The sequence below is a fragment of the Silurus meridionalis genome, chromosome 27 (assembly GCF_014805685.1).
Source record: "Silurus meridionalis isolate SWU-2019-XX chromosome 27, ASM1480568v1, whole genome shotgun sequence".
In the NCBI taxonomy this organism is placed as follows: domain Eukaryota; kingdom Metazoa; phylum Chordata; class Actinopteri; order Siluriformes; family Siluridae; genus Silurus; species Silurus meridionalis.
In genome coordinates this window covers 18,796,393-18,808,480 of record NC_060910.1, presented here as the reverse complement: position 1 = coordinate 18,808,480, position 12,088 = coordinate 18,796,393, and the positions used below count along the sequence as shown (strand labels likewise).

General features: G+C 41.0%; 2 protein-coding genes across 3 annotated transcripts in view; both read left to right on the top strand.

The window, feature by feature from the left end:
* agpat9l (1-acylglycerol-3-phosphate O-acyltransferase 9, like) overlaps nt 1-4,462 on the top strand; it is a 10,462-nt gene extending 6,000 nt beyond the window's left edge. Inside the window, exons 6-12 of the mRNA XM_046841971.1 lie at nt 1,944-2,037; nt 2,425-2,540; nt 2,746-2,801; nt 3,079-3,164; nt 3,293-3,421; nt 3,623-3,702; nt 3,803-4,462. Coding sequence (XP_046697927.1) covers nt 1,944-2,037; nt 2,425-2,540; nt 2,746-2,801; nt 3,079-3,164; nt 3,293-3,421; nt 3,623-3,702; nt 3,803-3,902 — 661 coding nt within the window. The 3' untranslated portion in view covers nt 3,903-4,462. The remainder of the gene's footprint in view (nt 1-1,943; nt 2,038-2,424; nt 2,541-2,745; nt 2,802-3,078; nt 3,165-3,292; nt 3,422-3,622; nt 3,703-3,802) is intronic.
* Nucleotides 4,463-6,885: 2,423 nt separating this feature from the next.
* On the top strand, nt 6,886-10,297 carry LOC124380736. 2 transcript variants are annotated; one of them, XM_046841970.1, is made up of 7 exons: nt 6,886-6,946; nt 7,850-7,912; nt 8,135-8,422; nt 8,533-8,826; nt 9,235-9,522; nt 9,609-9,890; nt 10,029-10,297. In XM_046841970.1, exons 2-7 carry the CDS (start codon nt 7,852-7,854, stop codon nt 10,130-10,132), a joined length of 1,317 nt encoding a protein of 438 aa, XP_046697926.1. In that variant the 5' UTR covers nt 6,886-6,946; nt 7,850-7,851; the 3' UTR covers nt 10,133-10,297. The 2 variants fall into 2 exon arrangements, with proteins under 2 accessions (XP_046697926.1, XP_046697925.1); XM_046841969.1 differs by lacking the exon at nt 6,886-6,946 and having other exon boundaries at nt 7,852-8,422.
* Nucleotides 10,298-12,088: the final 1,791 nt, after the last annotated feature.

Genomic DNA, 12,088 nt, shown 5'->3' with positions numbered 1-12,088 from the left:
GAAGTGCAGGATTCCTGCTTCAATCCATATTTCTACATTTTCATTTACACCCGTTTCCATTTTCAAGCGGGTGTTAAGCTCACATGCAAGTGTGTGTGTGTGTGTGTGTGTGTGTGTGTGTGTGTGTGTGTGTGTGTTCAGGTTAAAAGATTGGCTCAGTGAGCTTGTACATATTATGTGTTATCGCATCTGTGCTCGAGGCCCAGCCACCATCCACTACCACACACTACACACACACACACCACACACTACTACAACACACTACACACTGCCCAACAACTACACACTACATCACACTACACCTGCCCAACAACACACACTACTACATCACACACACACACCTGCCCAACAACCACACACTACTACACACACACCACACCTGCCCAACAACACACACTACTACATCACACCACACCTGCCCAACAACTACACACACCACATCACACCACACCTGCCCAACAACTACACACTACTACATCACACTACACCTGCCCAACAACTACACACTACTACATCACATCACACCTGCCCAACAACTACACACTGCTACATCACACTACACCTGCCCAACAACTACACACTACTACATCACATCACACCACCTGCCCAACAACTACACACTACTACATCACACTACACCTGCCCAACAACTACACACTACTACATCACACCACACACCTGCCCAACAACTACACACTACTACATCACACTACACCTGCCCAACAACCACACTACTACATCACACTACACCTGCCCAACAACTACACACTACTACATCACACTACACCTGCCCAACAACTACACTACTACGTCACACTACACCTGCCCAACAACTACACACTACTACATCACACATCACACACACCTGCCCAACAACTACACACTACTACATCACACTACACCTGCCCAACAACTACACACTACTACATCACACTACACCTGCCCAACAACTACACACTACTACATCACACTACACCTGCCCAACAACTACACACTACTACATCACATCACACCTGCCCAACTACACACTGCCCAACAACTACACACTACTACATCACATCACATCACACCTGCCCAACAACTACACACTACTACATCACACTACACCTGCCCAACAACTACACACTACTACATCACACTACACCTGCCCAACAACTACACACTACTACATCACACTACACCTGCCCAACAACTACACACACTACTACATCACACCACACCTGCCCAACAACTACACTACTACTACATCACACCACACCTGCCCAACAACTACACACTACTACATCACACTACACCTGCCCAACAACTACACACTACTACATCACACTACACCTGCCCAACAACTACACACCACTACATCACACTACACCTGCCCAACAACTACACACTACTACATCACACTACACCTGCCCAACAACTACACACTACTACATCACACACTACACACTACACACTACTACTACTACATCACACTACACCTGCCCAACAACTACACACTACTACATCACTACACCTGCCCAACAACTACACTGCTACATCACACTACACCTGCCCAACAACTACACCACCTGCCCAAAACTACACACTACTACATCACACATCACACCTGCCCAACAACTACACACTACTACATCACACTACACCTGCCAAACAACTACACACACTACATCACACTACACCTGCCCAACAACTACACACTACTACATCACACTACACCTGCCCAACAACTACACACTACACCTGCCCAAAAACTACACACTACTACATCACATCACATCACACCTGCCCAACAACTACACACTACTACATCACACTACACCTGCCCAACACACTACACCTGCCAAACAACTACACACTGCTACATCACACTACACACACTACACACACTACACCTGCCAAACAACTACACACAGGATTGTGTAACATATTTAACACTGTTTCAGAGAGAACAAGCCGAGAAAAGGAGGAATCTGTGTAGCCAATCACACGTCTCCTATCGATGTTGTGATTCTGGCCAATGATGGAGGATACGCCATGGTGAGTGAAGTCCCCGTGATCACAAACACTGAGAGCCGAAACACGTCTTTTCTGATGTTCATCATACGTCAAGTGATCCAGCGTGAGAGAAATGTGGAGAAACTTGGAGTAATGTGGAGAAATGTGGAGAAATATGGAGTACCTTAGATTAATGTGGAGAAATGTGAAGAAATGTGGAGTAATGTTGCCTAAACCTACATTATGTGATCTAGAGAAGAATGATCTCCAGGTTTTGTTGAACCAAAACCCCAAACTAGACACTGCTTTATAAATAACACCTTCCACTATCTCACTATTTCCACTGATCATTTCTGAGAAAAGCCTCCATTGTGTGTGTGTGTGTGTGTGTGTGTGTGTGTGTGTGTGTGTTGTGTGTTTGATTGACAGGTGGGGCAGGTCCATGGCGGTCTGATGGGTGTGGTTCAGCGAGCGATGGTGCGGGCGTGTCCACACATCTGGTTTGAGAGAGCTGAGATGAAAGATCGCCACCTGGTGACACAAAGGTGGAACAACACAGCACTAACATGAACACACATTTCACAAAAAGCATATAATTACCATGTTTTCTGTGTGTGTGTGTGTGTGTGTGTGTGTGTGTGTGTGTGTGTGCATGTGTGTGTGTGTGCGCACGCGTGTGTGCATGTGTGTTTGTGTGCATGTGTGTGTGTGTGTGCTTGTGTGTGTGTGTGTGTGTGTGTGTGTGCACAGACTGAAGGATCACATAAACGACAAAAACAAGCTCCCCATCCTCATTTTCCCTGAAGGTAAAGAGAGTAAACCCAAGTATGTGTGTTTGTGTGTGTGTGTGTGTGTGTGTGTGTGTGTGTGTGTGTGTGAGTGTGTGTGAGTGTGTTATCAGCTTCTAAATATCCATTTGTGTAGATAAAACTTATCGGCTGATTTAATACCAGGATTTACACAGTTTAATTTTTTTACATGACCAGGTGGATAAAGTGGGCGGAGTCTACAGTAATACCTGGATTTCTCACCTGTAGTGTGATTCTCTCTCTCTCTCTCTCTCTCTCTCTCTCTCTCTCTCAGGAACCTGCATCAATAACACGTCTGTCATGATGTTTAAAAAGGGCAGTTTTGAGATCGGAGGCACCATCTACCCCGTAGCTATCAAGGTATAAAACACCTGCCTCCAGTACTAACCACAACCACCCTGTCCAACAACACACACCACACACACGTTCTAATCACTGCTGTGTGTGTGTGTGTGTGTGTGTGTGTGTGTGTGTGTGTGTGTGTGCAGTATGACCCGCTGTTCGGTGATGCGTTCTGGAACAGTGGGAAGTACAGCATGGTGAGTTACCTGCTGCGCATGATGACGAGTTGGGCCATCGTCTGTAACGTCTGGTACCTTCCACCCATGACCCAGCAGGTGAGGGGGCACAAGACAGACAGACAGACAGACAGACAGACAGACAGACAGACAGACAGACAGACAGACAGACAGACAGACAGACAGACAGATGTGTGAATGAATGTTTTTTTGAAAAGCCCTCAGTGAGTTAAATTCCTTTGTATTTCAGTTATAACTGGTGTTATATATGTGTTGATGAGTGATTTCCTGTATGAACAGGAAGAAGAGGATGCAGTGCAGTTCGCTAACAGAGTGAAGTCTTTGATTGCGAGACAGGGAGGACTGGTGGATCTGTCCTGGTTTGGCATCACCTTATTTATACCTGTTTCATCAAATCTATATATAGTGACATGCTTGCATTGTAACTGTGTGTGTGTGTGTGTGTGTGTGTGTGTGCAGGGATGGTGGTCTCAAGAGAGCCAAAGTGAAGGACACGTTTAAACAGGAGCAGCAGAAGATGTACAGCAGCATGGTGGTCGGAGACGACAGCAGCAACTGAAACCCCAAACCCACCAATCAGACTCTCAGAGACTTTAACTGAACAATCAGATCAGATCAGATTCAACATCCCAAACTGAGTGTTATCTCAGGTGCAGCTCGCACTCCAGATGTTCACGTGGAAACACACGTCACTGATGGTGAAATGTATAATCAGATAAAGCAGTGCTCCACAAACTTCTTCTTTCACCAGCAACCATTTTAACACAAGACATTTGTTCCATGGCCCAGGGGGCGGAGCCTGTGCTCAACTCCACACAATAACATGCATATCATATTAATATTATACATATGATTTATTTACTCATTTAATGATCACAAAAATGAAATAAAACACCTGCAGACCAATGAAATGATCCAGGGCCCGGTAACAAATGATCCAGGGCCCAGTACCGGTCTGTGGCCCGGTGTTTGTGGAGCCCTGAGATAAAGTGTTCTACTGGTTCTGTTCTTAATGACATCAAAATTCTGCTCCTGAATTATTTATACCAACAACAATGTGTTTAATGTGATGGGATGAATGTGAGATCTGTAATGAATAAAACCCGTCCTTTATCAGTACTGCTGCTAAGTTCTACTGAGTCTCACACACACACACACACACACACACACACACACAAAACAGTACATAATGTCTATGATTTAGGATGTAACACACACATTACACAGGAAGCAGTGAATCTACATGAAGCCAAACACACGTCTCATGTCCATGTGCTGAATTTGGATGGAAGCGTGATGGAGGATACGCCGTGGTGAGTGACGCCTCAATACCCACAAACCCTGAGAGCACTGAGAGGCTTTCCAGATGTTCACATGTTGATATTTCAGCCACACTAAGAGTGTGGTGATGCTGAGTAAAGTGGTGGTCCTGGGGTGTGGAGAGAATGAGCTCCAGGTTAAGTAGAACCAGAACCAAAACTAGACATTGCCTGGATCTATCACTAATTCTTCTGATGCAGCAGTGCAGGAGGAGATGAGATCAGATGCAAGACTAACAGTTTATTATCAGGGTTAAATGGTGATATGGCCGGTGTAGGACATCCTCTGTATTTCTATCATAAGTCAGGCTGAGGAATTCGACTGCCTGCTGCTGCCAGACAGGTTACTGTAGGTCAGGAGAGCAGACAGGTCCTGCATCACACCACTACAGAGAGCTGATGAGTGGAGCTAAGAGGAAATGCACGTGAGAAAAAATAAACTGCAGTGAAAACAGATGAAAGAAGAACCAGAAGGGTCAAGAAAGAGGAACGAGGCCTTCAGGATTTGTTTGTGGTCTTAGATGTGGCCTTGTTTCTGTTTCCCTCTGATACCTGATGATGATGATGATGATGATTTCTACCATGAGTCTGAAATAAAAGCAAATGTTTCAGAATTTACTAATAATTTAACTGTTTAGTACTTAGTTCAAGAAGAACGTGTTGGATATATATAAATATATATATATATATATAGTAATAATATGAAGAAGAGGATAATGTTCTCCTGTGTGCTGCCATGCTGTGGTGGACGCAGTGATGTAAGGAAATGAAAGAAAAACCTCATCCACCTTCTCAGATTCTTTGCAACCACAAGGAATGCATGTGATTTTTAACTACTTCTGGTATGTTGTGTGCACACACACACACACACACACACACACACACACACACACACACACACACACACACACTCCACTGTGGTATTTATACATACACAGTGTCCACATCCATCTCTTCTCCTCTGTCAGCCATCGTGGAATAACAATAATAACAATAATAATAATAACAATAATAATAATAATAATAATAATAATAACAATAATAATAATAATAAAACCCAGCTATTAAACCCACACTGATATATTTGAGTTTGTGCAGTTTGCAGACCATGATAATGCTGAGCAGTGAAGGACTTACTGACCCTGACAACCCGCCACTGGTTAAACATCATGTATAACAGGCAGATAATAAACACAGTTTAATCATTAAATCCACACTGCAGTCTAACTGTCCAATCAGAGTGTTTCAGTAACTACAAACATTTACACATCTTTAAATATAAAGTGATTTCTTTTCTTTTTCAGTGCCTACACTGCGTCGGTACCAGTGATGCTGAGTGTGTGGCCACTTCTGTGGACTAATGTCATGCAAAGAGAGGTTTGTAGGTGTGTGTGTGTGTGTGTGTGTGTGTGTGTGTGTGTGTGTGTGTGTGTGATCTTTACCTTCTCATGTTTCTGTGAAAATCTGTGTATTTATCAGTCGCACTTCACTGCATCCATGCAGAAAGTAAAACAATGATCTAGATTTTGACTGAAGGTTGATTTTTCTGATTAATGTAACTGATCACATACCCAGACACCTCCATACCTGCTCACTCGGTACTACCTCTCCTTCTCTGCCTGTGAGAACTTTAGATTCTACCATATAAACTGTGTGTATACAGTGTACAGGCCACTTGTTTTAACAGGTGACAGTGCTACAGCCCGTAGTGTCGTCTACTCACAGCTCCAGGGTTTCTGGTTCTATCTCTAATTTGAATTATTCTTCATATGATGTTATACCTGATGATGATGTTTCCTCCAGGTTCTCCAGTTTTCTTCCACCTCCCAGTAATATACTAGTAGCAGAATTGGTTTAAGACAAATTGTCTGTAGGTGTAACTGAGTGTGTGATTTTGTAAACGCATGTAAGGCCACTGAGCTTAATTGCATATTCAACCTGTCGCTGGTCCAAGCTAATGTTCCTTCATGCATAAAAACTATAACGTTATACCAGTGCACTGGAATTCCACCTCAATGCAATTTGTTCAGAAGGAGTTTCTGCATCACCACGTAATGAATCTACCACCATCCTGAACCTACACCAACCGACAACAACCCATACATGAGGATTGTGTTCAATGATTTTAGCTTCACATTTAACACTGTGAGTGTGAGCAGTCCAAAAGGGGCGGAGTCTGTCCAGGCACAGGGGATAAAAGCAGGATAGAAAAGAAGTAAAATCACATCATGACTAAACTGAAAGTTTCACTTGTGTTAGATAAAGAGGGAAAAGAGCAGATGTGGTAAGTTTAGCAGGACATCTACATAGAACATTATAATAATACACAATACTTACAGCACTTACTGTGTGTGTGTGTGTGTGTGTGTGTGTGTGTGTGTGTGTGTGTGTGTGTGTGTGTGTGTGTGTTAGTATAAATCTGGAATATAAGGGGAAAAATATAATACATCACATCAGGGAATGTTTAGAGAAATTCCAGATGTCTGTTTAGTGTAAATCTGAATTTCGAACTTAATCATAAAGATAATAAATGATTTTCGGAAGAAACATTTATTAGGATGTAGAAATGTTTGATTTGATTCCAGTCACAGTTTAAAATCAGACTCTGATCTCAGTGTTTGTATGTAAAGATTCATCTGAATTTCAGATCCTGAATATTGTTTATATGCGTCCTGTACTTGTGCCTGTGTTTATATGTATCATGTAATCTGATCCACACTTATGTGATTGTGTGTGTTTGTTCATCAGAACGCTTTATAATAACACAAAGCTTTGCATTTAGTGCTTCAGTCAGCAAAGAGAACAAAGAGCTCGTGATCACCGTTAAGTCCCTCAGAGTTCTACATAAAATCCAAAATAAGGAAGTTATCCTGGTTGGAAATATGTGAACCTGAACAACAACTAAACTCTAAAAAATACTCAATGTATGTTATGTTTAAAAATAAAAAAACATTGTTGTATAGATTAGTAGACTGGATTTAGATTCACTGGGAGAGGTTTCAATTTCCACATTTTATTTTTGATCAAACAAAATCTTTAACACATGCTGCATTATTTACATCAAATAAAATGTGTAGAATTGTGTGTTTTCATTACCATTCCTACAACACTTTCCTCTGTTGTGCTGTATTTTCCACCTGTGCAGAACTGATGGTGGTGTGCTGATGTTGGTGTTGTGTCTCCTCAGCCATGAAGTCTTTCAGCATTCACCACTGTGTCCTGCTGTTACTCACCCTCATCTTCACCACTAGTAAGTCTGAGTCTTCACTCTCACTGTACACTCACTTTATTGTACACTCCTATCATACACTGTACACTGTCTCACTGCACACTCTATTTTCTCACTGTACACTTTCACTTTATTGTACACTCCTATCGTACACTGTCTCACTTCACTCTCACTGTTCTCTGTACTCTCTCACTGTACACATGAATTCACCATGCTGCTGTAATACAGATGTTTTACCTGCAGATGCACTGGATTTGACTTCAGTAACAGTGAAGCTGAATGAATCAGCTGTTCTCCCCTGTAAATGGAATTGCTCTGGTTTGAGCAAATGGACGATGATCGACACACAAGGAATTGTGGCTTGGTGTAATGAGACATGCTGGTCAGACGCAGGTTTTCTCATCTCTCATGACCAGTACCTGAAAGGAGATCTCTCTCTCACCGTCACTGCAGCTAATTACATTAAGCGAGGCTGGTACAACTGTCAGTGTAATGAAACAGAAATCTGTTCTGTGCGTCTCAGCATTGACAGTAAGTTTCCACACCATTCCTACTGACCATCCAGTGCTGTTAAACAGTGAAGAATTCAAGTCAGAATGTCTGTAATATTGTGATTTTGATTTGATTCTCTTCCTCTTCAGCCTTGGTGTCATCACTTCTGCTAAAAACTCATGCCCTTCTGGTGCTGGATTTGTCTATACTAGATTCAGTGGATGTGATTTACAGAAGTCATAATTCTAAAGATCTCTATGGTGAAAATATCTGCAACGTGACTAAGAGCTTACTACAGTGTAAAGCTGAATACACCCACAGAGTCTTACAGCGGGGCATATTTCTAATCCTGAATAACATAACGGTGTCCGATAGTGGATTTTATCTCATCAAAGACAGGAGATATAATGAAATCATCCACATTTACACTTTACAAGTAGAAGGTACATCTGTTTTTTTATAATTCAATGTTTATATCTGATGTTTCTTCCCCATACACTGATCATAGAAAATCTGGAACAATTTTATATTGGATGCACACAATACAAATATTATTATTATTTTTTAAAACCATTACTGAACTGATGACTTTGATTCAAATGAGAAAGAAGTGGAAGTTAAATAAACTAGGGGGCGATGGGATACAAGAGGAAACGATTACTGCTGCTCAGGGAAGTGCATTTGAGCACAATGGCGACATCTGTTGGCGAAACAGAAGAAACACAAAAAGAAAAGAAATCCTGACCAATGAGTGCAATATTGTTATTGCTATTCATGACCAGTTATAGAGGCTTATGACAGAGTGACAATATGTTCAGAGTGACAAAATGATTTGATTTCTTTCTCTTCAGAAATTCCAGAGGTTGTGAACGTATCGGTGAACTTTGACGATTCAGTTACGTTCTCCTGCAAATACAAATGTTCACTTACAGCCGAATGGATCTATAAAAATGACATTACTGTGGCTCAGTGCAATCAGACTTCGTGCTGGTCCAAGAATACGTACGTGATGCCTCATGATGAGTATCTGAAGGGGAATCTGTCCCTCATGATCACTGCAGCAGACTACAGTAAGCGTGGCTTGTACAGGTGTCACTGTGGAAACACAATCTTGTGTCCAAGGCATCTCACGATCAGGCGTAAGTCTCCTCACTGCTCGTTCTGTTCCACAGGTGTTACTGATGTTAGGAGGATGGAAAGCGAATGTTTCTCTTTCTCTCCTTAGCCATTAGGACGGCAGTGCAGCTACGGTTTGGTGAATACCTGCTCATGAATCTGTCCATACCAGAGAACGTAGAGGTGATGTATAACCAGAGTGTGATCTATGACACAACCAGTAAACAGATCTGTACGCTGAAAAAAGGATCACTGGAGTGTGATGATAAGTACACACAGAGGATAGAGCGTGTGCTGAGATTACAAGTCAACTCGAATGATAGTGGACTTTACACCATCAGGGACATGGAGAATAATGAAGTCATTCATGTATACAATGTGTCTGTGGCAGGTATGTGTGCTGTTCTAGAAAAGACCTTATGAACATTTCATTCAGTAGTGCACACTGCAATGATCATTCTGTCTGTCATGACATGAGACCAACAGAGGAACAGTCAATTACTGTTTTATGTTTGTTTGTGTTTTATAGAAGTTCATCCACATCCATGCAATAAATACGGGCTCTGTTTCTCACCTGGTCACGTGATCACCACATGCGTGGGACTGCTGCTGAGCTTTAGTTTATTACTTTAACAATGATTTCTCTCTTTAACAATGATTTCTCTCTTTAACTATGATTTATTGGTGATAAAATGGAGTTAAAGCAGTGTATCAGAGAATCAGATATTCATCTTCAACACTTATTCATCAATGTCTGTATGAACAGTCCAAAGGAACAATAAAGAAATATAATTATAACTTTATTTTACTCTTTAACACCCTGACATGAGAACATGTACAACTAAACATTAAAGTCATCTTAAGCAATTCGAGTAGGTAATAACGCGTTATTAATGTAAACACACGTGTGATGTGCTATAATCATGCTAACGGTAATTAGCGTGTTTCACTCACCACTGATTACAGCAGCTGCGATCTCAAATCAGCGATATTACCCGCAATAATTCACAAAACTCACTATACACAACATAAACAACCACACAGGAATAAACACAACTACTGGGTTCCTGTGCGCAACACGGTCATAAGTCCGTGTGGACAACAACTTAGTAACTTGGTTCCTAGGAGAAGTTTCATTAAAAACAGAGACACTTCAGTGTGTTGTTCAGTAACTCAGAGTCAGATGATGAACTCGCAGAATGAAGATACAGGCTGACGTGTGTTTTGTTTAATGATTTTATAATAAAATTGTCCGCAGTGCAGTCACCAAAATGTCCGTTTTATTTCTCTCTTTCCACACACTTACTTCCTCTACCCACCCTGATATTTAATTTTACCCAACATCGACACAGTGCCATCTAGAGGTCTGATCTTTCATTATATTTCACTATGATCCCGAGAATTCGTTACCATAACACACACACACACACACACACACACACACACACTATCAAACTACTTATGTATTTGAGTGGATTATTATTATTTTTATTAATAGAGGATCAGAACGACTCGGACCAGAGGACTCTAACCCTAGATGAACTACTCAATTCTCTTTCCTGTAAAATGTACTGCAGAGTTTATGAGAGTCACAAGAACTGGGACTAGAAGATCATCACATCACTCTTCTTCTCTCACATGCTCTGGATACTAACACACTACAACCATGTAATAGAGAAGATTGTTGCAAAGCAAAAAGTCCTCCTTTTTCCCCATGCAAGAATTGTGGGTAATATTAGCCACCGTAGATCAAACACTGATCAAACACAGATCAAACACAGATCAAACACTGATCAAACACAGATCAAACACTGATCAAACACAGATCAAACACAGATCAAACACAGAGCAAACACAGATCAAACACAGAGCAAACACAGATCAAACACTGATCAAACACAGATCAAACACTGATCAAACACAGAGCAAACACAGATCAAACACAGAGCAAACACAGATCAAACACTGATCAAACACAGATCAAACACTGATCAAACACTGATCAAACACTGATCAAACACAGAGCAAACAGAGCAAACACTTATCAAACACTTATCAAACACTTATCAAAGCAGGAAAATAAGTTCATGATTATTTGAACTCATGTAGATGGAACTTTAAAGCAGAAATGTGATTGACAGATGTTATTAAAAGAACAAACACGTTGTGGAGAACTAAACACACCTGCAGTGGAGCACACTGAAGACCAGTGAAGGTCAAAAAGAACAAAATATATCCAAATAACATTCTGGAGATTTCTTTCACATGAATATTATTATTAATACTTTTTCTTATATTAATCGTGTAGAAGTTTCTTTACAGTGACATGATGATGGAGTTTATTCTTTATTCTTTAGTTTATTCATATACAGTAATAATGTATTGTGTATAAATGACTGAAATCCTACACACATATTCAGAGCAGATATTCATTACATTTCACAATAAAACAGTTATTAACAGTAATAATGTAGAATAAATGAGTGCAGCATGAAAGAATAAATCCATAATTAATCACTTTTTCTCTGTGAAAGAACAGAGTGTTTATACTGAGGTGCTGAAACACTCATGGGTTTCAGAGTAAATATG

What these genes read in the sequence shown, in the direction of transcription:
- LOC124380736 (XM_046841969.1), top strand. Translation starts at nt 7,852, where the DNA reads ATGAAGTCTTTCAGCATTCACCACTGTGTCCTGCTGTTACTCACCCTC. An exon ending in TGTGCGTCTCAGCATTGACA is followed by an intron (nt 8,423 to 8,532) that starts GTAAGTTTCCAC and finishes CTTCCTCTTCAG; the next exon opens with CCTTGGTGTCATCACTTCTG. An exon ending in ATACAATGTGTCTGTGGCAG is followed by an intron (nt 9,891 to 10,028) that starts GTATGTGTGCTG and finishes TGTGTTTTATAG; the next exon opens with AAGTTCATCCACATCCATGC.